At 49.1% G+C, this 24,854-nt stretch overlaps 1 protein-coding gene across 1 annotated transcript in view; it reads right to left on the minus strand.

Moving 5' to 3' along the window:
* LOC139268363 (collagen alpha-1(XXIV) chain) overlaps nucleotides 1-24,854 on the minus strand; it is a 420,125-nt gene that overhangs the window by 244,308 nt on the left and 150,963 nt on the right. Inside the window, exons 12-13 of the mRNA XM_070886436.1 lie at nucleotides 8,994-9,047; nucleotides 5,779-5,823 (exon numbers count right to left, since the gene is read on the minus strand). Coding sequence (XP_070742537.1) covers nucleotides 5,779-5,823; nucleotides 8,994-9,047 — 99 coding nt within the window. The remainder of the gene's footprint in view (nucleotides 1-5,778; nucleotides 5,824-8,993; nucleotides 9,048-24,854) is intronic.

Genomic DNA, 24,854 nt, shown 5'->3' on the forward strand with positions numbered 1-24,854 from the left:
GCAGGTGCAGCAGGTAATCAGGAAGGCGAATGGAATGTTGGCCTTCATTGCGAGAGGGATGGAGTACAAAAGCAGGGAGGTCCTGCTGCAACTGTACAGGGTATTGGTGAGGCCACACCTGGAGTACTACGTGCAGTTTTGGTCACTTTACTTAAGGAAGGATATACTGGCTTTGGAGGGGGTACAGAGACGATTCACTAGGCTGATTCCGGAGATGAGGGGGTTACCTTATGATGATAGATTGAGTAGACTGGGTCTTTACTCGTTGGAGTTCAGAAGGATGAGGGGTGATCTTATAGAAACTGGCTGCAAAATTCACCATCTGCGTGCGGCGGTATACCACTGCAGGGAGCAGCGCGTGGTGCTGCAGGAGGGCAATGGCTACGAAGCCAGGTCGCTGATCGCAGTGCGGGCAGGCACAGCAGGAGGAGTGAAGGAGTGGCAAGAGACTGTAGAGGGAAGTGACCGGGGCCCAGCAGAGGCGAGGGTTCCGGGCCCAGGAGAGGCGAGGGCCCAGGGGCAGCACGGGCCCAGCCCACACTGCGATGTGTGTGCGCACTAGGTCCGTGCAACAGAGCAGGTCTCCAGTGGTCCTGGTTAACCCTTGCCACTGGACCAAGACTTCGCTCTGTCAAGCCCGTGTGGTGGCTGGTGTGCAACGGTCACCCCACGTTAAAACAAACCCACCCACAGGCATCTTCCTCCCTTCAGGATGTGGTTCGGGACCCGGAATATTAGGTCCTTCATTGAAACACCTGTGAACTCATTCCTTTTTGGCGTGGAAGCCAGTCACCCTCGATACGAGGGACTGCGTATGATGAGTGTGGCTGTGTGGGGACGTTGGGTTCCCCCTGACAACATGACAGTGGTCAAGAACCCGGAGATAAAGGAGCGTCCCGATCACAGTCACGTTCTCCCCCAGAGCTACGATCCAGCAACGAACTGGCGCCATCTTGGGGTTCCGAGCGATGGTTCCCATGGTGGTAGTGACCCAGTCCTCCCCTCAGAGCGAATCCAGAAGCTGCGAACATCCTGTAAACGGGTCGTTGCCGTTTTGCGAGGCTCCTGCTCAACTTTGCCAAGTCACTGAGATGTATGAACATAGGAACATAAGAAATAAGATCAGGAGTCGGCCATTCGGCCCCTCGAGCCTGCTCCGCCATTTAATACGATCACGGCTGATCTTCGACCTCAACTCCACTTCCCTGCCCGATCCCCATATCCCTCGATTCCCTTAATATCCTTAAATCTATCGATCTCTGTCTTGAATATACTCAACGACTGAGCCTCCACAGCCCTCTGGGGCAGAGAATTCCAACGATTCACCACCCTCGTGAGTGAAGAAATTTCTCCTCATCTCAGTCCTAAATGGCCGACCCCTTATCCTGAGACTGTGACTCCTGGTTCTAGACTCCCCAGCCAGAGGAAACATCCTCCCTGCATCTACCCTGCCAAGCCCTGTAAGATACTTCACTGATGCCTGGATCTCAAGAGGAATAACATCCTTTGGATTAATAAACAGGCTCGTCCACATATCATCAGAGCTCATGTTGATATTCAGTCAGTTCCTGGACAATAAAGAGCTGCTCCTTTGTCTCACACTGGGGAGGATTCCAAGATCGGCAAACATGTTGCTTTGGTAACATTCCAAGAGACTGATCATAAAAAACCACGCCATTTTAAGATTCATGTTGTCAGGGGCAACAGATTTTCAAGATTGTAGGAATAAGATTAAATTATGATCTCAAATGTGAAAGATGCAGGCTCTTTGTCAATAATCAGCCATCTACCAAGGTATTTTTTTCCCCTCTGGTTTTGACATAAACCTTTCATTCACTTCAGGTCTCCTAATCTGAGGAAGGACATTCTTGCGATTGAGGGAATGCAGCGAAGGTTCACCAGACTGATTCCCGGGATGGCGGGACTGACATATGAAGAAAGACTGGATCGGCTAGAATTATATTGACTGGAATTTAGAAGAATGAGAGGGGATCTCATAGAAACATATAAAATTCTGACGGGATTGGACAGGTTAGATGCAGGAAGAATGTTCCCGATGTTGGGGAAGTCCAGAACCAGGGGTCACAGTCTAAGGATAAGGGGTAGGCCATTTAGGACCGAGATGAGGAGAAACTTCTTCACTCAGAGAGTTGTTAACCTGTGGAATTCTCTACCACAGAGAGTTGTTGAGGCCAGTTTATTGGATATATTCAAAAGGGAGTTAGATATGGCCCTTATGGCTAAAGGAATCAAGGGGTATGGAGAGAAAGCAGGAATGGGGTACTGAAGTGAATGATCAGCCATGAACTCATTGAATGGCGGTGCAGGCTCGAAGGGCCGAATGGCCTACTCCTGCACCTATTTTCTATGTTTCTATGTTTCTCCTTAGAGCAGAGAAGGTTAAGGGAGGATTTAATAGAGGGGTTCAGAATCATGAAGGGGATTGATGGAGCAAATAAGGAGATATTGTTTCCAGTGACAGAGGACAGATTTAAGGTAAGCGGTAAATGAACCAGAAGGGAGGTGAGGAGAGTTTATTTACCCAGCGAGTTGTTGTGATCGGGAACGCGCTGCCTGAAAGGGCGGTGGGAGCAGATTCAGTTGTAACTTTCAAAAGGGGAATTGGTTAAATGCTTGAAGGGGAAAGATTTGCCGGGCTGTGGGGAACTGATTGGATCGCTCTGTCACAGAGCCGGCACAGGCTCGATGGGCCGAATGGCCTCCCTCCTGCGCTGTAAGATGATACGATTCTAAGTGATTTGTGTTTTAAAAAACAAGTTCTTGGGTTATACTACACACCATTTGTTTGCTGGCAAGATTCCCGTTTAAAAGACAGAGATTAACTTGTCTTGAGAACAGCTGTTAGATCTGGAAAAGACCCATGGGTTGACTGGTAGCCAAGGACTAACAAGAAGATCCTGACAAATGCACTTTAAAATGCTCGTAAACCGTAAAGCAGGATTTGGAAACCGCAGTTGCGTAAGAAGATAATGGATTTACAGGATACGTTTCAGCAGCAGTGGCCAAAGGATGTCTAACTATGATGATTATGTGTAGGCAGCTTGCACCTATAACGCTGCCAATATAGCTAAATATAACATTAATCATAGCTTCAAGCACTTCCAGGAAAATACCCATGCCATATAAATAGAGTCAAAGATAGATGCCAGAGCCAATGTCAAATCACTTTTCTCATTTTAAGCTGGTTATGCAAATGATATGGATTAATAAAATGATTCCATATTAGTGGTGTAAATAGACAAACTATAGATTCGTCGGGATAGAATTTCCCCGAAGCCCAATTGCCGCCGAGAAAAACGCTAAGATTATCGCCGGCGATATCGTCCCAGAAAAAATGTTTTAAATCCGCCAGTGAAAAATATGGGCCAATCAGGGTGGAAAAGTGCAATTTTGGCTAGATTGGGCGGGGCCTAAAATAAATGGGCGATAACTGAAAAAATCTATACAAATTTAGCCCGAGGCTGCAGGTTGGGCCCAACACCAGAAAAAGAATAAAAATCATTTTTCAAAAAACCTAACTAAAAAATCCCCAAAACATTCCCAACATACTTTTAAATTAAATCACCCCAACAGATTTTGAAAATAAATAGTAAAGAACCAATCACATAGAAACATAGAAAATAGGTGCAGGAGTAGGCCATTCGGCCCTTTGAGCCTGCACCACCATTCAATAAGATCATGGCTGATCATTCCCTCAGTACCCCTTTCCTGCTTTCTCTCCATACCCCTTGATCCCTTTAGCCGTAAGGGCCATATCTAACTCCCTCTTGAATATATCCAATGAATTGGCCTCAACAACTCTCTGCGGCAGGGAATTCCACAGGTTAACAACTCTCTGAGTGAAGAAGTTTCTCCTCATCTCAGTCCTAAATGGCTTACCCCTAAAAATAAAAATTGACACAAAAAAACCCCACTGGAAAACCTTCAGGGGTCCCCAGCCCCCTGAATCGCTGTAAAAATAAAAGAAGTTTACTAACCTTTTGTTGCAGGTCTTCATACTCACCGTCGGGGTTAGACCTGCCTCCACACGACTGTCCTTCCCCTTGCTGTCACCGACTCCCGCCCGGACCAAATGGGCAGCTCGGTGGGCGGGAGGACACTTCCGCGCGTTGTGTGCCCAACGGACATCAGCGGGCGGTCCCCAGCGGTCTTCCCTCCCCGCCGGCGGGAAGCCTCCGCCAAACTCGCTCAGAGGGAAGACCGCCCAGAAAACTTGCCGGCAGCGGGCGGTGAGGGCCATAGGGCCCAAGTTTGCCCAGGAGTTGCTCTGTTTTTTTCTGGAGCAACTAGATTTTTTTGGAGGTATCTTAAAAATTGCAATTCTGGCCATTTAATTTGCTCCAGTGTAAGTGAGTTAGTTAGGTTTTTTTTTTAGTTTCGTTTTTTTTTCCAAAAGGGGGCGTTACCAGCCACTTACGCCTGTTTTGGCCACTTAAGCAAGTTTAGACAGCTAAAAGTTACTCCAAATTAACTTAGGCCAGTGTATGTGGCCACTTGTGGCCGCACAGAAAAACCTTGTGTGAGTTAAGAAATCAGCGCAGGTAAGTATATTTAAAGCGCCACGCACTAAACAAAGCACAAAAATAAGCATTCAATAACAAATAAAAAATACAAGGAAAGCACCAAGACTTACAAAGCACAAAAAGTAATAAGCAATTAATTAACAAATTAAAAACAGAAGGAACCCTGCACCTAAAGTTACCATTCACAATACTCCTCCCCCCCCCCCCCGCTCCCGATCAAAACTCCGTCTCCCTGCACCAACCTGTTTCTTGCAGCCTTCAGCGGCCGGCCTGTGCGGCAGGCTATTCGGCCTGGGATAGGGGGCGGGACGCGTTCTGCAGGCATCATCGTTACAATCATGGGAGGAGCTACTGCGCATGCGCGCACACTCTCGCGCGCGTGTGTGCAGAGGTCCCGGCACCGGGACCTGGCTCCGCGCCCCCCCCCACTGTTTCTGCTGTACCACGTCAAGGACCTGCGACGTTCCAGGAGCGGGGAGAATAGCGAGGTAAGTTTACGGCGCGTTTTTTCTTCTACACAGTCGCTGCACCTCATGGAGAGGCAAACTTGGGCCCATAGAGTGGATCTTTCGATACTATTTTGGGTCGATATCGATATCTACCCGATCAAATCCTTTAGTCGTCTTAAACACATCAATTAGATCACCCCTTATTCTTCTACATTCAAGGTTTAAACAGGTAGAAAATACTGGGTAAGACTGGAAACAGTGCTTACCTATTTTTTCCCATGGCAGCTGTTGCTGATTCTGCCATTCCCATTTACCCCCTCTCTAGACCCATCTTTTGTTCCTTAACTTGTCCCATTACCATCTCCTTTCGCCTCGCCCCATCATCCCTTTTGTCTCTCTAATCTCTCCTGCCTTCCACCCTATCGCTGACCTTCCCTTTTGTCCTACCCTCCCCTCCCCCCTTTCCCTGCCCCCTACACTCGCTTAAAAACCTGTCACATCGCTAACTTGTTCCAGTTGTGACGCAGGGTCACCGCCCTGAAACGTTAACTCTGTTTCTCTCTCCACAGTCGCTGCCCGACCCGCTGAGTGCTTCCAGCATTTTCTGTTTTTATTAGAATCAGAGAACGGTTACAGCGCAGAAGGAGGCCATTCGGCCCGTTGAGCCCGTGCCTGTTCCCTGTGAGCCCCTCAGCCAGTCCCACTCCCCCGCCCTTTCCCCGTAGCCCGGCACATTGTCTTCTTTCAGATACTTATCCAGCTCACTTATTAGCTATTCCACTTACCCTGAGGCCAGGAAATCCAGGCTGCCCAACTCCTCCAACTATCCCCTAAAAATAAAAAGAATTTCATATTAATTTCTTAGACCACAGTTCGATATAATTGTAGTTACTGGAGAACAAGTTCCAGATAGATTTGGCTAATATCTATCAAAGGAACTAGAGGCAACAGGAGGAACAGGAGTGGTTAGGATTTATAACGCACGGCCTGACAGAGTGGTGGATACAGATTCAGTAGTGGCCGGCAAAAGTGAATTGGATAAATATTTGAAGGAGAATAAATGGCAGGGATATGGGGAAAGCTCGGGGGAATGGGACTGACTGGGTTGCCCTTCGAAAGGGTCAGCACAGTCTCGCTGGGCCCAATGGCCTCCCTCTGTGCTGTACTATTCAACGATAAAAGAATCACATTTGCTTTCACATTCTAGATAATTGTATTGTACCAAATTTTTGTATTGCACCCTCAGGGAACCAAGGGCTATGGGGAAGTGGAGTTGAAGTAAAGATCAGCCAGGATCTTATTGAATGGCAGAGAGTCGGGATAAATGGGTCCTTTTCGGGTTGGAAATCGGTGGTTAGTGGAGTGCCACAGGGATCGGTGCTGGGACCACAACTGTTTACAATATACATAGATGACCTGGAAGAGGGGACAGAGTGTAGTGTAACAAAATTTGCAGATGACACAAAGATTAGTGGGAAAGCGGGTTGTGTAGAGGACACAGAGAGGCTGCAAAGAGATTTAGATAGGTTAAGCGAATGGGCTAAGGTTTGGCAGATGGAGTACAATGTCGGAAAGTGTGAGGTCATCCACCTTGGGAAAAAAAACAGTAAAAGGGAATATTATTTGGAATGGGGAGAGATTGCAACATGCTGAGGTGCAGAGGGACCTGGGGGTCCTTGTGCATGAATCTCAAAAAGTTAGTTTGCAGGTGCAGCAGGTAATCAGGAAGGCGAATGGAATGTTGGCCTTCATTGCGAGAGGGATGGAGTACAAAAGCAGGGAGGTCCTGCTGCAACTGTACAGGGTATTGGTGAGGCCGCACCTGGAGTACTGCGTGCAGTTTTGGTCACCTTACTTAAGAAAGTCTATACTGGCTTTGGAGGGGGTACAGAGACGATTCACTAGGCTGATTCCGGAGATGAGGGGGTTACCTTATGATGATAGATTGAGTAGACTGGGTCTTTACTCATTGGAGTTCAAAAGGATGAGGGGTAATCTTATAGAAACATTTAAAATCATGAAAGGGATAGACAGGATAGAGGCAGAGAGGTTGTTTCCACTGGTCGGGGAGACTAGAACTAGGGGGCACAGCCTCAAAATACGGAGGAGCCAATTTAAAACCGAGTTGAGAAGGAATTTCTTCTCCCAGAGGGTTGTGAATCTGTGGAATTCTCTGCCCAAGGAAGCAGTTGAGGCTGGCTCATTGAATGTATTCAAGTCACAGATAGATAGATTTTTAACCAATAAGGGAATTAAGGGTTACGGGGAGCGGGCGGGTAAGTGGAGCTGAGTCCACGGCCAGATCAGCCATGATCTTGTTGAATGGCGGAGCAGGCTCGAGGGGCTAGATGGCCTACTCCTGCTCCTAATTCTTATGTTCCCCTGTTCTTATTTTCAATGGACTGTTAGATTTTCAAAAGCATGAGCCTTAATGGCAGCAGTTGCGATTGTTTTCTGTGTCTTTCAGGATGCGGAACCACACAAATAGGGATTAATTCCACAATCGTGTGCTCCCTGTGGATCGGAGTGAAGGGTTACCCTGGTTTAGCTCCAAATCTGTGATACACACTCTCTGTCAGCTCGGCTCACGGAGTGCAGAATCAGTCCCAAGATTGCAAATCACAATGTATGATACCTTGAGTAAACTCAAGTTTTGTTCCATAGACCTTACAATTAGAACATTGAGAAAGGTCACAATTCAATTTACAACAAAATATACATTGGGCTGTGAAAACATTCTTTCTTCATTATATGGTTCCACTTGTGGCAGAGACCAGAACTAGGGGCCACCAATACAAGACAGTCACTGATAAACCCAATGGGGAATTCAGGAGAAACTTCTTTACCCAGAGAGGGGTGAGAATGTGGAACTCGCTGCCACAGGGAGGGGTTGAGGCGAATAGTATCGATGCATTTAAGGGGAATCTGGATAAACACATGAGGGAGAAAGGAATAGAAGGATATGGGGATATGGGGATAGGGTGAGATGGAGAGGGTTGGGAGGGTGCTGGTGTGGAGCATAAACCCCGGCACGGAGCGGTGGGGCATAAACCCCGGCACGGAGCGGTGGGGCATAAACCCCGGCACGGAACGGTGGGGCATAAACCCCGGCACGGAGCGGTGGGCCCAATGGCCTGTTCCTGGGCTGTACACTCTGTGTAACTCTATACATTATTGCAATAAAGACAAGGGTGTGGGTGTAATGTATTTGCTTCATGGGTTCTTTGCTTAAGAATCCATAGCAACACATTGCTGTTAAGAACTAGTTGGTTGATTATCAAAGGTTTAACAATCACACTACACATTACTGGTTCATCCACCAGGCTCACAACTGCATACCTCATCGTGGATGAGCTAGACCCAACTGCCTGGGGTTTTATTGAGTCTTGTGAACATCACGTGACTGGCTAAGCCACTCACAGTGCAACAGCTCTACAACTATTTTCGTAAGAACTTTAAATCAAGGACCCCCTATTTGTGAGGGCAACAGGACCCACAAATGTCCAAATTAACATGGGAACTTTACCAAATTAAATTAAAATTCTGTTCCCGGGGGTGATAATGCACTCAGTCCCTCCGGCGCCCACCTCTTGCGGAAGGCCGCGAGCGTAACGGTGGACACCGCGTGCTCCATCTCCAGGGACACCCTGGCTTGGATGTAACCGCGGAAGAGAGGCAGGCAGTCGGGCTGAACGACCCCCTCGACCGCCCACTGCCTGGACCGGCTGATGACCCCCTTGGCACAACAGCTGTACAAACCTGTGAGCATACATTACAGGTAGAATTGGGCAGTGACACCCAGAATTACGTCCATTTTCTCGATGTCTATTTACACCCAAATTTCCTGCCAATAACATACAGCGAAACATATAACTGGGTGTAAGCTGGCCAAGCTGTGTGTTAACAATCGGGAACCAAGGGAAGTGCCAGACTTACACCATATATCCCCTCTTTAAGACTGAAAGTTAAACGAACAGAATGATACATGGTTTTAACTCACTGGGCTACCGTCCAAACCAGGAGGGCCTCTCGCTCCAAAGGCACCTGGATATCCCTGTTAAAGTAAACAACAGATCCAACGTCAGCAAACCCAGCACGGGGAGCCACTTCGACAGGAGCAGAATTGAAAAGCAGAGAAGCGATCTTAAACTTGCATTGAATCTTCATTAGACCACACTGGGAGCACTGCGTACAGTTCTGGTCATATCACACTGGGAGCACTGTGCACAGTTCTGGTCATATCACACTGGGAGCATTGTACACAGTTCTGGTCATATCACACTGCGCACAGTTCTGGTCATATCACACTGCGCACAGTTCTGGTCATATCACACTGGGAGCACTGTGCACAGTTCTGGTCTCAATATCACACTGGGAGCATTGTACACAGTTCTGGTCTCCATATCACACTGGGACCACTGCGCACAGTTCTGGTCATATCACACTGGGAGCATTGTGCACAGTTCTGGTCATATCACACTGGGAGCACTGCGCACAGTTCTGGTCATATCACTCTGGGAGCACTGTGCACAGTTCTGGTCTCCGTATCACACTGGGAGCACTGTGCACAGTTCTGGTCATATCACACTGGGAGCACTGCGCACAGTTCTGGTCTCCATATCACACTGGGAGCACTGCGCACAGTTCTGGTCCCCATATCACATTGGGAGCACTGCGCACAGTTCTGGTCATATCACACTGGGAGCACTGTGCACAGTTCTGGTCCCCATATCACACTGGGAGCACTGTGCACAGTTCTGGTCTCCATATCACACTGGAAGCACTGTGCACAGTTCTGATCTCTGTATTGAAGAAAGGATATAGAGGCACTGGAACAGGTGCAAAAAAAGATTTGCTAGGATGGTACCAGAACTGAGAGGTTATTCCTCATCAGAAAAGAGTGAACAAGCTGGAGCACTTTTCTCCAGCGTAGAGAAGGCTAAGGGGTGACCTGTTCGAGGTTTTTATGATTATGAAAGGGTTTGATGGAGTAGATGTAGAGAAGATGTTTTCACTTGTGGGGGAGACCAGAACTAGGTGCCAGAAACAATGTTACCTTTAATTTTCTTTTTGGGTATGTGGCCCCTTTAAGGAGCAGGATGGCCCATTCCTAACACCATACAGGCTCGGTTTATCCGATTTAAAACCCGTGAGCCGACTGTGCCAGAGCTGCGGTGTGTCACGCGGCCACACAGCCACACAGCTTAAAGGGAACATTGGCTATAAATATACTGGAGAAAGAGTCAGACTGAACACTGTGAGCTCAAAGCAAAGTGTGACCTCAGTCTTTTATTGCAAGTCTCCAGAGAGCCTCTCCAACCTGTGAAGCCTCCTTAAATACCTGTGCTCCCGAGGGATTATGGGATCCCTTGGGACTCCGGGGGATGAGCCCTCTGGTGGCTGTACAGAGTAAATACAAGTTTACATATATAACATAGACGTTGGTCACTGGTAAATCCAGTCGGTAATTCAGGAAAGCTCTCTGGCCAGCTTCTATGTAGGAGGCTCATTGCAACTCGATATATTATTGGAATATCAAGGGGAGGCCACAGGGAGGGGTTGAGGTGAATAGTATCAATGTATTTAAGGGGAAGCTGGATAAACACATGAGGGAGAAAGGAATAGAAGGATATGGGGATAGGGTGAGATGGAGAGGGGTGGGAGGGGGCTGGTGTGGAGCATAAGCCCCGGCACGGAGCGGTGGGGCATAAACCCCGGCACGGAGCGGTGGGGCATAAACCCCGGCACGGAGCGGTGGGGCATAAACCCCGGCACGGAGCGGTGGGGCATAAACCCCGGCACGGAGCGGTGGGGCATAAACCCCGGCACGGAGCGGTGGGGCACAAACCCCGGCACGGAGCGCTGGGCCCAATGGCCTGTTCCTGGGCTGTACATTATTCGTAATTAGTAAAATCAATGGGCTCTCGCTCCTGTGGAAAATTGTGTCTGAAGATGCACGATAAAAGAAATGGTGTTTCAAGGTCTATTTAATTACAATGTCAGCCATTGCCCATAACATTGAACAGAATGATTGAACTGAAATTTAAATAGAATCATCTCGAAGCAAAAATAATGTCATTATGTGGAGAAGAGGGTTAATCCCACAATCGTATTCTTCCAACTTCCTTTCTTCTTTACTCTTGTAAAAATATGTGGAACAGGGAATTTTAAATCAATTTATTTGCAAATAATATTAATATTAACAGTTCACACCATAAAGAAAGAAATTGCATTTATATACCGCCTTGCAGGACCGCAGGATGCCACAGAGCGCTTTACTTCCGACTACCTTTGAAGTGTAGTCACTGTTGTAATGTGGGAAACGCGGCTGCTAATTTGCGCACAGCAAGCTCCCACACACAGCAATGTGATAATGACCAGATCAACCTTTTTTTAGTGATGTTGATTGAGGGATAAATATTGGCCAGGACACCGGAGATAATTCCCCAGCTCTTCACTGAAATAGTGCCATGGGATCTTTTACGTCCACCTGAGGGAGCAGATTGGTTTAAGTCTCACCCAAAAGACAGCACCCCCGACAGTGCAGCACTCCCTCAGTACTGCCCCTCCGACAGTGCGGCGCTCCCTCAGTACTGCCCCTCCGACAGTGCAGCGCTCCCTCAGTACTACCCCTCCGACAGTGCAGCACTCCCTCAGTACTGCCCCTCCGACAGTGCAGCACTCCCTCAGTAATGCCCCTACGACAGTGCAGCGCTCCCTCAGTACTGCCCCTCCGACAGTGCGGCGCTCCCTCAGTACTGCCCCTCCGACAGTGCAGCGCTCCCTCAGTACTACCCCTCCGACAGTGCAGCACTCCCTCAGTACTGCCCCTCCGACAGTGCAGCGCTCCCTCAGTACTGCCCCTCCGACAGTGCGGCACTCCCTCAGTACTGCCCCTCCGACAGTGCGGCGCTCCCTCAGTACTGCCCCTCCGACAGTGCAGCACTCCCTCAGTACTGCCTCTCCGACAGTGCAGCGCTCCCTCAGTACTGCCCCTCCGACAGTGCAGCACTCCCTCAGTACTGCCCCTCCGACAGTGCAGCACTCCCTCAGTACTGCCCCTCCGACAGTGCAGCGCTCCCTCAGTACTGCCCCTCCGACAGTGCAGCACTCCCTCAGTACCGCCCCTCCGACAGTGCAGCACTCCCTCAGTACTGCCCCTCCGACAGTGCAGCACTCCCTCAGTACTGCCCCTCCGACAGTGCAGCGCTCGCTCAGTACTGCCCCTCCGATAGTGCAGCGCTCCCTCAGTACTGACCCTCCGACAGTGCAGCGCTCCCTCAGTACTGCCCCTCCGACAGTGCGGCACTCCCTCAGTACTGCCCCTCCGACAGTGCAGCGCTCGCTCAGTACTGCCCCTCCGATAGTGCAGCGCTCGCTCAGTACTGCCCCTCCGACAGTGCAGCACTCGCTCAGTACTGCCCCTCTGACAGTGCGGCACTCCCTCAGTACTGCCCCTCCGACAGTGCGGCACTCCCTCAGTACTGCCCCTCCGACAGTGCAGCGCTCGCTCAGTACTGCCCCTCCGATAGTGCAGCGCTCGCTCAGTACTGCCCCTCCGACAGTGCAGCACTCGCTCAGTACTGCCCCTCTGACAGTGCGGCACTCCCTCAGTACTGCCCCTCCGACAGTGCAGCGCTCGCTCAGTACTGCCTCTCCGACAGTGCAGCACTCCCTCAGTACTGCCCCTCCGACAGTGCAGCACTCCCTCAGTACTGCCTCTCCGACAGTGCAGCACTCCCTCAGTACTGCCTCTCCGACAGTGCAGCGCTCCCTCAGTACTGCCCCTCCGACAGTGCAGCACTCGCTCAGTACTGCCCCTCCGACAGTGCAGCGCTCCCTCAGTACTGCCCCTCCGACAGTGCAGCGCTCCCTCAGTACTGCCCCTCCGACAGTGCAGCACTCCCTCAGTACTGCCCTTCCGACAGTGCAGCACTCCCTCAGTACTGCCCCTCCGACAGTGCAGCGCTCCCTCAGTACTGCCCCTCCGACAGTGCAGCACTCCCTCAGTACTGCCCCTCCGACAGTGCAGCACTCCCTCAGTACTGCCCCTCCGACAGTGCGGCACTCCCTCAGTACTGACCCTCTGACAGTGCAGCACTCCCTCAGTACTGCCCCTCCGACAGTGCAGCGCTCCCTCAGTACTGCCCCTCCGACAGTGCAGCACTCCCTCAGTACTGCCCCTCCGACAGTGCAGCACTCGCTCAGTACTCTTCTTCCAAGGCAGTCCCTCGGAGTCAAGGATGACTTGATTCCACACTAAAAATTAGTTCTCAGGTAACTGAAGAGTCCAATATGGAAATTACAGTCTCTGTCACAGGTGGGACAGGCAGTCTTTGAGGGAAGGGGAGGGTGGGACTGGTTTGCCGCACGTTCCTTCCGCTGCCTGCGCTTGGTTTCTGCATGCTCTCGGCGACGAGACTCGAGGTGCTCAGCGCCCTCCCGGATGCACTTCCTCCACTTAGGGCGGTCTTTGGCCAGGGACTCCCAGGTGTCAGTGGGGATGTTGCACTTTTTTATGGAGCCTTTGCAGGTGTCCTTGAAGCGTTTCCTCTGCCCACCTGGGGCTCGTTTGCCGTGCAGGAGTTCTGAGTAGAGCGCTAGCTTTGGTTGTCTCGTGTCGGGCATGTAGATGAAGTGGCCTGCCCAGCGGAGTTGATCGAGTGTGGTCAGTGCTTCGATGCTGGGGGTGTTGGCCTGAGCGAGAACACTGACATTGGTGTGTCTGTTCTCCCAGGGGATTTGCAGGATCTTGCAGAGGAAGCGCTGGTGGTATATCTCTGGTGCTGCACAGGGAGTGTCAGCCTTGATTTTGTGCTCAGGTTTTTGGAGTGGAACTTGACCCAAAGGCAAGAGTGGTGTGCACTGAGCAACGGCTGACAGCTATAGTATTATTGTGATACAGGCTAACATCCCCAGCATTGAAGCACTGACCACACTCGATCAGCTCCACTGGACAGGCCACATTGTTCACATGCTAGACACGAGACTCCCAAAGCAAGCGCTCTACTCGGAACTCCTTCACGGCAAACGAGCCAAAGGTGGGCAGCGGAAACGCTACAAGGACCACCCTCAAAGCCTCCCTGATAAAGTGCAACATCCCCACCGACTCCTGGGAATCCCTGGCCAAAGACCGCTCTAAGTGGAGGGAGTGCATCCGGGAGGGCGCTGAGCAGCTCGAGTCTCATCGCCGAGAGCGTGCAGAAATCAAGCGCAGGCAGCGGAAGGAGCGTGCGGCAAACCAGTCCCACCCTCCCCTTCCCTCAACCACTGTCTGTCCCACCTGTGACAGGGACTGTAATTCCCGAATTGGACTGTTCAGCCACCTAAGAACTCACTTCAGGAGTGGAAGCAAGTCTTCCTCGATTCCGAGGGACTGCCTATGATAATGATATTGTGATCCAAAACATTGTCAACCAAATCTTAATATACTAAAATAAAATAATACACATATTTCCCAATTAGAATAATGCAATTTTCAGAACATAACACTGTAGTTGAACAATTTCCTGTTATGAGTCTTGTCTGTCTCAAAATAGTTGAAAGCAGATTAAGTAGCATCTGATGCCTCCTTGTGGTCACCATGACATGAGCAACATAACACCATCGACTGCAGTCAGTCGTCACATTCTTGATTAGAAACCACATTTAATTTAGGTGTATGGAAAGAAAACCCATTCATCCTGGGTAATAGAAGTGCCTCCAATTGGATATAGTGAAGACCGAAGCCATTGTCTTCAGTCCCCGCCTCAAACTCCGTTCCCTAGCCGCTGATATGATCACCTTTCACCATCAACTGTCTGAGACTCAACCACTGCTCACAACCTCGGTGTCATACACCAAAATCTGCTTTCGGCCATATACCTGCGCCATCTTTAAGACTGCCTATTTCCACCTCCCTAACATCGCCCGTCTCCGCCCCTGCCTCAGCTCATCCGCTGCTGAAACCCTCATCCGTGTCCTTGTTACCTCTAGACCTGACTATTCCAACACACTCCTGGCTTGCTTCCCACATTCTACCCTCCGTAAACTAGAGATGATCCAAAACTCGGCTGCCTCTATTATAACTCGTGCCAAGTCCCGCTCACCCATCACCCATTAGGTGAATGAGCAAATGCATGGCAGATGCAGTATATTGTGGATAAATGTGAGGTTATCCACTTTGGATGCAAAAACACAGAGGCAGAATATTATCTGAATGGCGGCAGATTAGGAAAAGGGGAGGTGCAACGAGACCTGGGTGTCATGGTTCATCAGTCATTGAAGGTTGGCATGTAGGTACAGCAGGCGGTGAAGGCGGTATGTTGGCCTTCATAGCTAGGGGATTTGAGTATAGGAGGTCTTACTGCAGTTGTACAGGGCCTTGGTGATGCCTCACCTGGAATATTGTGTTCAGTTTTGGTCTCCTAATGTGAGGAAGGACATCCTTGCTATTGAGAGAGTGCAGCGAACGTTCATGAGACTGATTCCCGGGATGGCAGGACTGACATATGAGGAGAGAATGGATCGACTGGGCCTTTATACACTGGAGTTTAGAAGGATGAGAGGGGATCTCATAGAAACATATAAAATTCTGACGGGACTGGACAGGTTAGATGCAGGAAGAATGTTCCCAATGTTGGGGAAGTCCAGAACCAGGGTACATAGTCTAAGGATAAGAGGTAAGCCATTTAGGACCGAGATGAGGAGAAACTTCTTCACTCAGAGAGCTGTTAACCTATGGAATTCCCTGCCGCAGAGAGTTGTTGATGCCAGTTCATTGGATATATTCAAGAGGGAGTTAGATATGGCCCTTACGGCTAAAGGGGTCAAGGGGTATGGAGAGAAAGCAGGAAAGGGGTACTGAGGGAATGATCAGCCATGATTTTATTGAATGGTGGTGCAGGCTCGAAGGGCTGAATGGCCTACTCCTGCACCTATTTTCTATGTTTCTATGTTTCAGTGTTTCAGCCCTATGCTCGCTGACCTACATTGGCTCCCAATTAAGCAATGCATCAAAATTCACAACCTTGTTTTCAAATCCCTCCGTGGCCTCGCCTCTCCTTATCTCTGTAATCTATCCAGCCCCACAACCACACCCCCCACCTTTCGCCGAGATGTCTGCGCTCCTCTAATTCTGCCCTCTTGAGCATCCCTGATTATAATCGCTCCACCATTGGTGGCCGTGCCTTCAGCTGCCTGGGCCCCAAGCTCTGGAACTCCCTCTCTAAACCTCTCTAACTCTCTCTCCTCCTTTAAGACACTCCTTAATACTTACTTTTGTGAGCTTAGAAACATAGAAATTTACAGCGCAGAAGGAGGCCATTTCGGCCCATCGTGTCCGCACCGGCCGACAAAGAGCCACACGGCCCTCGGTCAGCAGCCCTGAAGGTTACATATAAACCTATGAACAATGGCGGAAAGGCAAAGAGCACCCAGCCCAACCAGTCCGCCTCACACAACTGCGACACCACTTATACTGAAACATTCTACACTCAACCCCAACCGGAGCCATGTGATCTCCTGGGAGAGGCAAAAACCAGATAAAAACACAGGTCATCTGCCCTAATGTCTCCTTTTGTGGCTTGGTGTAAAATGTTGTTTTATAACGATTCTGCGACGCGTCCTGAGATATTTTACTACATTAAAGGCACTACACAAAGGCAAGTCACTGTTGTATTGTGGGAAACGCAGCAGCCAATTTGCGCACAGCAAGCTCCCACAAACAGCAACGTGATAATGACCTGATAATCTGTTTTTAGTGATGTTGGTTGAGGTATAAATATTGCTCAGGACATTCTGTGCATATTATCTGCAAATTCTTGTATTTATGATACAGGGTATTACACGAGGCACCGAGAAGATTATGTTACCATGCTCCGACATGATCTGATCCGATCTTTTGCATATTCTTGATGCTGTGATTGCACAATGCATATTCGAACAACTTAGTCCTGTGAATATTATACGCTTTCTTAACCACCTTATTAATTTGCTCTGCCAGCTTCAAAGATTTGTGAATATGCACCCCCAGGCCCCTCTGCTCTGCACTCCCATCAAAATAGCACCATTTAGATTAAGAACATAAGAACATAAGAAATAGGAGCAGGGGTAGGCCATAAGGCCCCTCGAGCCTGCTCTGCCATTTAATATGATCACGGCTGATCTGATCATGAACTCAGCTCCACTTCCCCGCCCGCTCCCCATGACCCTTTATTCCCTTATCGCTCAAAAATCTGTCTAGCTCCACCTTAACTATATTCAATGACCCAGCCTCCACAGCTCTCTGGGGCAGATAATTCCACAGAGTTACAACCCTCAGAGAAGAAATTCCTCCTCATCTCAGTTTTAAATGGGTGGCCCCTTATTCTGAGACTATATCCCCTAGTTTTAGTTTCCCCCATCAGTGGAAATATCCTCTCTGCATCCACCTTGTCGAGCCCCCTCATTATCTTATACGTTTCGATAAGATCACCTCTCATTCTTCTGAATGCCAATGAGTAGAGGCCCAACCTACTCAACCTATCCTCTTAAGTCAACCCCCTCATCTCCGGAATCAACCGAGTGAACCTTCTCTGAACAGCCTCCAATGCAAGTATGTCCTTCCTTAAATACGGAGACCAAAACTGTACGCAGTACTCCAGGTATGGCCTCACCAATACCCTGTACAGTTGTAGCAGGACTTCTCTGCTTTTATACTCTATCCTCCTGCCAATAAAGGCCAACATTACACTGTTATTCCATGTTGTTCTTACTGAAGTCCTTGATTTCACAATTATCTGCATTAAATTGCATCTGCCATGGAGTGTATCTGCTTCAGGGGTTCTTCGCTGAAAAATTCACGGCTACACATTTGCTGTAAAGAACGAACTGGTTTATTAGCAAAGGTTTAACAATCAAACTGAACCCGACCCATTCATCCACCAGGCTCACAACTGCACATCTCATCGTGAGGAACCTGAACTCAATGGACTGGGGTTTTATTGAGTCTCGTGAACATCACATGACTGGCTCAGCCACTCACAGTGCAACAGCTCCACAACTATTTTTAGTTGAACATTAATCCAAGTGCCCTCTTATTAGAGGGGCACTAAACTGACAAATAAACAAATTAAACTTTAGACATTAAGTGGTACAAGTTAAAATTTGGTTGCCGGGGTGATGATGCACTCCAGTCCCTCCGGTGCCCACCTCTGACGGAAGGCCGCGAGCGTATCGGTGGACACCGCGTGCTCCATCTCCAGGGACACCCTGGCTCGGATGTAACCGCGGAAGAGAGGCAGGCAGTCGGGCTGAATGACCCCCTCGACCGCCCGCTGCCTGGACCAGCCGATGGCTCCCTTGGCTAGGCCCAGGAGCAGTCCTACGAGGAGGCCTTCCGACCTGCCCACTCCCCTCCGCACAGAGTGGGCAAAGATCAGGAGCATGGGACTGAAGTGCAACCAGAATTTGAGGAGCAGCCCCTTCAAATATTGGAAGAGGGGCTGCAACCTCCCACACTGTACCTACACGTGGAACACGGACTCCTCCAGACCGCAGAAATTACAGGAGCCCGTGAACCGACTTAAAAACGTATCGCACGGGACTGCTCCGTGCAACATCCTCCAGGCCAAGTCCCCAATAAATAGGAGGAGGACTCCCGCGTAGAGAGCGCTCCATCGGGGACCCCCGCCTCCTCCGGACGGCAAGATGGTACGCCATGGCGTGTCTGGACGGCAGACGAGGATGGCAAGGTGGAGAGTGTGCAGGAGCAGCCCGTACAGGAGCAGCCCATACAGGAAACCCCTCCGCGCGGAACTGAAAGGCACGGAGGGGATTTCCCGGAGGAGGCTCAAGTTGTGAGGCGCCGGCTCCCGAGGGAGGTTCCGGGGTTTGGCGCCGATGAGGAATTCCGTCCGGACGGGGGTCAGTTCGGACGGGATCTGCCCACGTGCAGCAGCTCTACAAGCCGATGATCATGCTCACAGGTGCACACATCACAGGTAGAATTGGGCTGTTACAGAATTACACCCATTTTCTCGATGTCTATTTACACCCAAATTTCACCAGTCGGTCCTCCTGAAATCTGCTATTAGCCTGCTTACTGTTTATTACATTGGCACATTTTGTATCGTCTGAAAATTTCTAAATTGTACACCCCAAGTCCAGGTCATTTATACATAACAAGAAAAGCAATGGTCCTAATATTGACCGCTGCGGAACCCCACTGCGTACTTCTCTCCAGCCAGAGAAAGATCCATTCAGCACTGCTCGCGGTCTCCTACCCCCACAGCCAATTACGTACCCAAGTTACTGCCATCCCTTTACTAGAGACGTTCAAAATCCTGAGGTTTGTTGAGAGAGTGATTCAAGAGAAGCTGCTTCCAGGGGCAGGAGGGTTGGTAACCAACAGACACAGATTGATGGTAATTGGCAAAAGGACCCGAGAGTTTATTTCCGCAGCGAGTTGTTGCGATCGGGAACGCACTGCCTGAAAGGGCGGTGGGAGCCGATTCAATAGTGACTTTCAAACCGGGAATTGGATAAATATTGAATGAGAGAAATGTGCCGGGCTGTGGGGAAAGAGCGGGGAGTGGGACTAATTAGATCGCTCCGACACCGAGCCGGCACAGGAACGATGGGCCGAATGGCCTCCTGTGCTGGGAGGTTCTATCGTTCTATATATTGAACGAATACAATACCAATCTATTTGAGAGCTTCCAAAAGAAATGGGAATTTTAAATGTATTAACAACACAGTTTTTGTTTTTTAATAAAGGACACTCCAGTTGACGTTTTGCCGGAGTAAAAGGCAGATAGTGGGCTGCAGCACGAGGCGTGCAGGAGCGGTTTAACCATTGCAAGATTCCCCGTTCCGGTACAAAATACAATCCCGCCATTTCTCCTCGCCGTTCCTAAACTCAGTCGACAACCATGATGTTGTGGCAATTACATCTCCTGCGGAATGTGTTGCTTTCCCATGTCTTAATGCCTTGTATGTCTTCGGGGGAGAAATTCAGGTCATCTGCATCTCCCGGTCGGGGGCGCTAATGGGGCGCGAAGGAATTTTCCCCCCGGGGCGCGAAGTCCCGCAGGGTACTAAGGCGTGGCGGCAGTAACCGGCGACGACGTCATCACCGTGCGCAGAAACCCGTTTGCACCCTGGAGCGAAAATCCGGTAACGGCCCGTGAGACTGCCACTCCCGGGGGCGGAAATTAAAGGGGAGGTGCGGCAGTAAAACAAAATGGCCGACGTGCCGGCCGCGGCCATTTTGGTTGTAGATCGCGGGGTCCGTGCTGCCATCTTGCAGCCCAGCGCTCCGCGTGTGTGCCGGGCTGTTGCCACGGCGACCCACTCCCCAGTGGTCCGGCGATGGCCCCCGTTTCCCGCCCGCAGAGTCGGCGGCTTGGCTCCTCCCCTTTACTGGAAGGGGAGGGGCCCTGTATACGCGGCAACGATACACGTCCCGCCCCCATACCGCTGGAAACCTTGCTTGCCTTTGCGGCCCGGTCCCGCCCCGCCCCCACGACAGGAAGTGGAGCGCGAGATTTCGCGCCGCAGTTCCTCCCCAGGGGCGGGGGTGGTAAGCCCAATATAGCTCGCGGGGCGGGACTTCCCCACCCGCCATAGGAACCCCTGCCCCCACGTCTGTTCGCCCCCCCCCCAAACGAGGCTCGACCGAACTTCACCCCATGGTCTTCGAGTGATACCCGGACTTCAAGGGTTAAGTTACAAGGAGAGATTACACAGACTAGGGTTGTATTCCCTTGAATTTAGAAGGTTAAAGGGTGATCTGATCGAGGTTTTCAGGATATTAAGGGGAACAGATAGGGTAGATAGAGAGAGACTATTCCCGCTGGTTGGGGAGTCTTGGACTAGGGGGCAGAGTCTAAAAATTGGAGCCAGACCTTTCAGGAGTGAAATTAGGAAACACTTCTACACACAAAGGGTGGTAGGAGTTTTGAACTCTCTTCCGCAAACGGCAGTTGATGCTACGTCAATTGTTAATTTTAAACTCACCAGATTGATTCCCGGGATGGCGGGACTGACCTATCAAGAAAGACTGGATCAACTGGGCTTGTATTCACTGGAATTTAGAAGAATGAGAGGGGATCTCATAGAAACATATAAAATTCTGACGGGTTTGGACAGGTTAGATGCAGGAAGAATGTTCCCAAGGTTGGGGAAGTCCAGAACCAGGGGACACAGTCTAAGGATAAGGGGTAAGCCATTTAGGACCGAGATGCGGAGGAACTTCTTCACCCAGAGAGTGGTGAACCTGTGGAATTCTCTACCACAGAAAGTTGTTGAGGCCAATTCACTAAATATATTCAAAAAGGAGTTAGATGAGGTCCTTACTACTAGGGGGATCAAGGGGTATGGTGAGAAAGCAGGAATGGGGTACTGAAGTTGAATGTTCAGCCATGAACTCATTGAATGGCGGTGCAGGCTAGAAGGGCCGAATGGCCTACTCCTGCACCTATTTTCTATATTTCTATGTTTCTATGAGATTGATCACTTTCTGTTAACCACAGGTATTAAGGAATATGGGCCAAAGAAAGGCGGGTATATGGAGTTAAATCAGCAGATCAGCCCATGACCTCATTGAATGGTGGAGCAGGCTCGAGGGGCTGAATGATCTCCTCCTGCTCCAATGTTCCTGGTCAGTAGGATTACCAGAAATTCAAGATTTTCTAACGAGGAACGCAGAGTGTATTTATTAATGCAGCAGAACTGGTCTCCAGTCGTCCTGGTTCACCCTTGCCACTGGACCAAGACCTCGCTCTGTCAAGCCCGTGGGGTGGCTGGAGTGCAACGGCCACCCCACGTTAAAAAAATCCACCCACAGGCATCTTCCACCCTTCAGGATGTGGTTCGGGATCTGGAATATTAGGTCCTTCTTTGAAACACCTGTGAACTCATCCCTTTTTGGCGTGGAAGCAAATCATCCTCGATACGAGGGACCGCCTATGATGATGATGAAGTACCCTTTTTTTTTTTATGGGCCATTCTGAAAGTTTATAGGAACAGGAGGAGGCCATTCAGCCCCTCGAGCCTGTTCCACTGGTCAATGAAACCATGTCAGATCCGTACCTTAACTCCATCTAACCTCCCTGGTTCCGTAAACCTTAATATCCAAAAATCTATCAATTTCAGTTTTGAAATTTTCAATTGACTCCCAGCCGCAACAGTTTTTTTGGAGGAGAGAGTTCCAGATTCCCAATACCGTTCCTGACATCACCCTGGACAGCCCAGCTCTAAGTTCAATGTCTTTCAGATGAGACATTAAACCGAGGCCCCGTCTGCCCTCTCAGGTGGATGTAAAAGATCCCATGGCACTATTTCGAAGAAGAGCAGGGGAGTTATTCCCGGTGTCCTGGGACCAATATTTATCCCTCAATCAATATCACTAAACAGATTATCTGGTCATTATCGCATTGCTGTGTGTGGGAGCTTGGTGTGTGCAAATTGGCTACTGCGTTTCATAAGAACATAAGAACATAAGAAATAGGAGCAGGAGTAGGCCATACGGCCCCTCGAGCCTGCTCCGCCATTCAATAAGATCATGTCTGATCCGATCATGGACTCAGCTCCACTTCCCTGCCCGTTCCCCATAACCCCTTATCCACTTATCATTCAAAAATCTGTCTATTTCTGTCTTAAATTTATTCAATGTTCCAGCTTTCACAGCTCTCTGAGGCAGCGAATTCCACATATTTACAACCCTCTGGGAGAAGAAATTTCTCCTCATCTCTGTTTTAAATGGGCGGCCCCTTATTCTAAGACCATGCCCTCTAGTTCTAGTCTCCCCCCTCAGTGGAAACATTCTCTCTGCATCCACCTTGTCAAGCCCCCTCATAATCTTATACATTTTGATAAGATCATCTCTCATTCTTCTGAATTCCAAAGAGTAGAGGCCCAACCTACTCAACCTTTCCTCATAAGTCAACCCCCTCATCCCTGGAATTAACCTAGTGAACCTTCTCTGAACTGCCTCCAAAGCAAGTATATCCTTTCGTAAATATGGAAACCAAAACTGCACGCAGTATTCCAGGTGTGGCCTCACAAATACCCTGTATAACTGTAGCAAGACTTCCCTGCTTTTATACTCCATCCCCTTTGCAATAAAGGCCAAGATACTATTGGCCTTCCTGATCACTTGCTGTACCTGCAGACTATCTTTTTGTGTTTCATGCACAAGTACCTCCAGGTCCCCGTGTACTGCAGCACTTTGCAATCTTTCTCCATCTTGCTCTTTGATTTTTTCTGCCAAAGTGCATGACCTCACACTTTCCAATATTGTACTCCATCTGCCAAATTTTTGCCCACTCACTTAGCCTGTCTATGTTCTTTTGTAGATTTTTTATGTCCTCCTCACACATTGCTTTTCCTCCCATCTTTGTATCATCAGCAAACTTGGTTACATTACACTCAGTCCCTTCTTCCAAGTCGTTAATATAGATTGTAAATAGTTGGAGTCCCAGCACTGATCCCTGCGACACCCCACTAGTTACTGGTTGCCAACCGGAGAATGAACCATTTATCCCGACTCTCTGTTCTCTGTGAGTTAGTCAATCCTCTATCCATGCTAATACATTACCCCCAATCCCGTAAACATTTATCTTGTGCAGTAACCTTTTATGTGGCACCTTATCAAATGCCTTCTGGAAGTCCAAATACACCACATCCACTGGTTCCCCTTTATCCACCCTGTTTGTTACATCCTCAAAGAATTCGAGCAAATTTGTCAAACATGACTTCCCCTTCATAAATCCATGCTGACACTGCCTGACCGAATTTTGCTTCTCCAAATGTCCTGCTACTGCTTCTTTAATAATAGACTCCAACATTTTCCCAACCACAGATGTTAGGCTAACTGGTCTATCGTTTCCTGCTTTTTGTCTGCCTCCTTGTTTGAATAGGGGGTGTTACATTTGCAGTTTTCCAATCCGCTGGGACCTCTCCAGAATCCAGGGAATTTTGGTAAATTACAACCAATGCATCCACAATCCCTGCCGCTACTTCTCTTAAGACCCTAGAATGCAGGCCATCAGGTCCAGGGGATTTATCTGCCTTTCGTTCCATTATCTTACTGAGTACCACCTCCTTAGTGATTGTGATTGTGTTAAGTTCCTCCCCCCCTATAGCCCCTTGACTATCCACTGTCGGAATATTGTTAGTGTCCTCTACCGTAAAGACTGATACAAAATATTTGTTCAGAGTTTCTGCCATATCCATGTTCCCCATTACTAATTCCCCGGTCTCGTCCTCTAAGGGACCAACATTTACTTTAGCCACTCTTTTCCTTTTTATATACCTTGAGAAACTCTTGCTATCTGTTTTTATATTTTGTGCTAGTTTACTTTCATAGTCTATCTTCTCTTTCTTAATCATTTGTTTGTTCATTATTTGCTGGCTTTTAAAAGCTTCCCAATCTTCTGTCCTCCCACTAGTTTTGGCCACTTTTCATGCCCTTGTTTTTAATTGGATACCACATTACAACATTACAACAGTCACTACACTTCAAAATGACTTCATTGGCTGTGAAGCTCTTTGAGACATACTCAGGTCGTGAGAGGTGCTATATAAAGGCAATTCTTTCTTTTTAAAAGTTATGCCCCCTTGTTTGGACTGCCCCCTCTCCCACCCAGAGGAAATAATCTCTCTACCTACTCTATAACCAGGATCACATTTTATAATTGGTATTTCTCGAGCTGTGAAGGATTGTGAATTATAGTGAGCTATTATTATAATCACAACAATTAATTTATCTTCCAAACAGCAGGCCTAAAATGTAAAGCGAATACATGTTAGCAGCCAGTGTATAATATCGCTAGACCTACACTTCATGAACGAGCTACATCGGTGACAATTGCGGTTAACTAAGAACATAAGGATTAGC

The sequence above is a fragment of the Pristiophorus japonicus genome, chromosome 8 (genome assembly GCF_044704955.1).
Source record: "Pristiophorus japonicus isolate sPriJap1 chromosome 8, sPriJap1.hap1, whole genome shotgun sequence".
In the NCBI taxonomy this organism is placed as follows: domain Eukaryota; kingdom Metazoa; phylum Chordata; class Chondrichthyes; family Pristiophoridae; genus Pristiophorus; species Pristiophorus japonicus.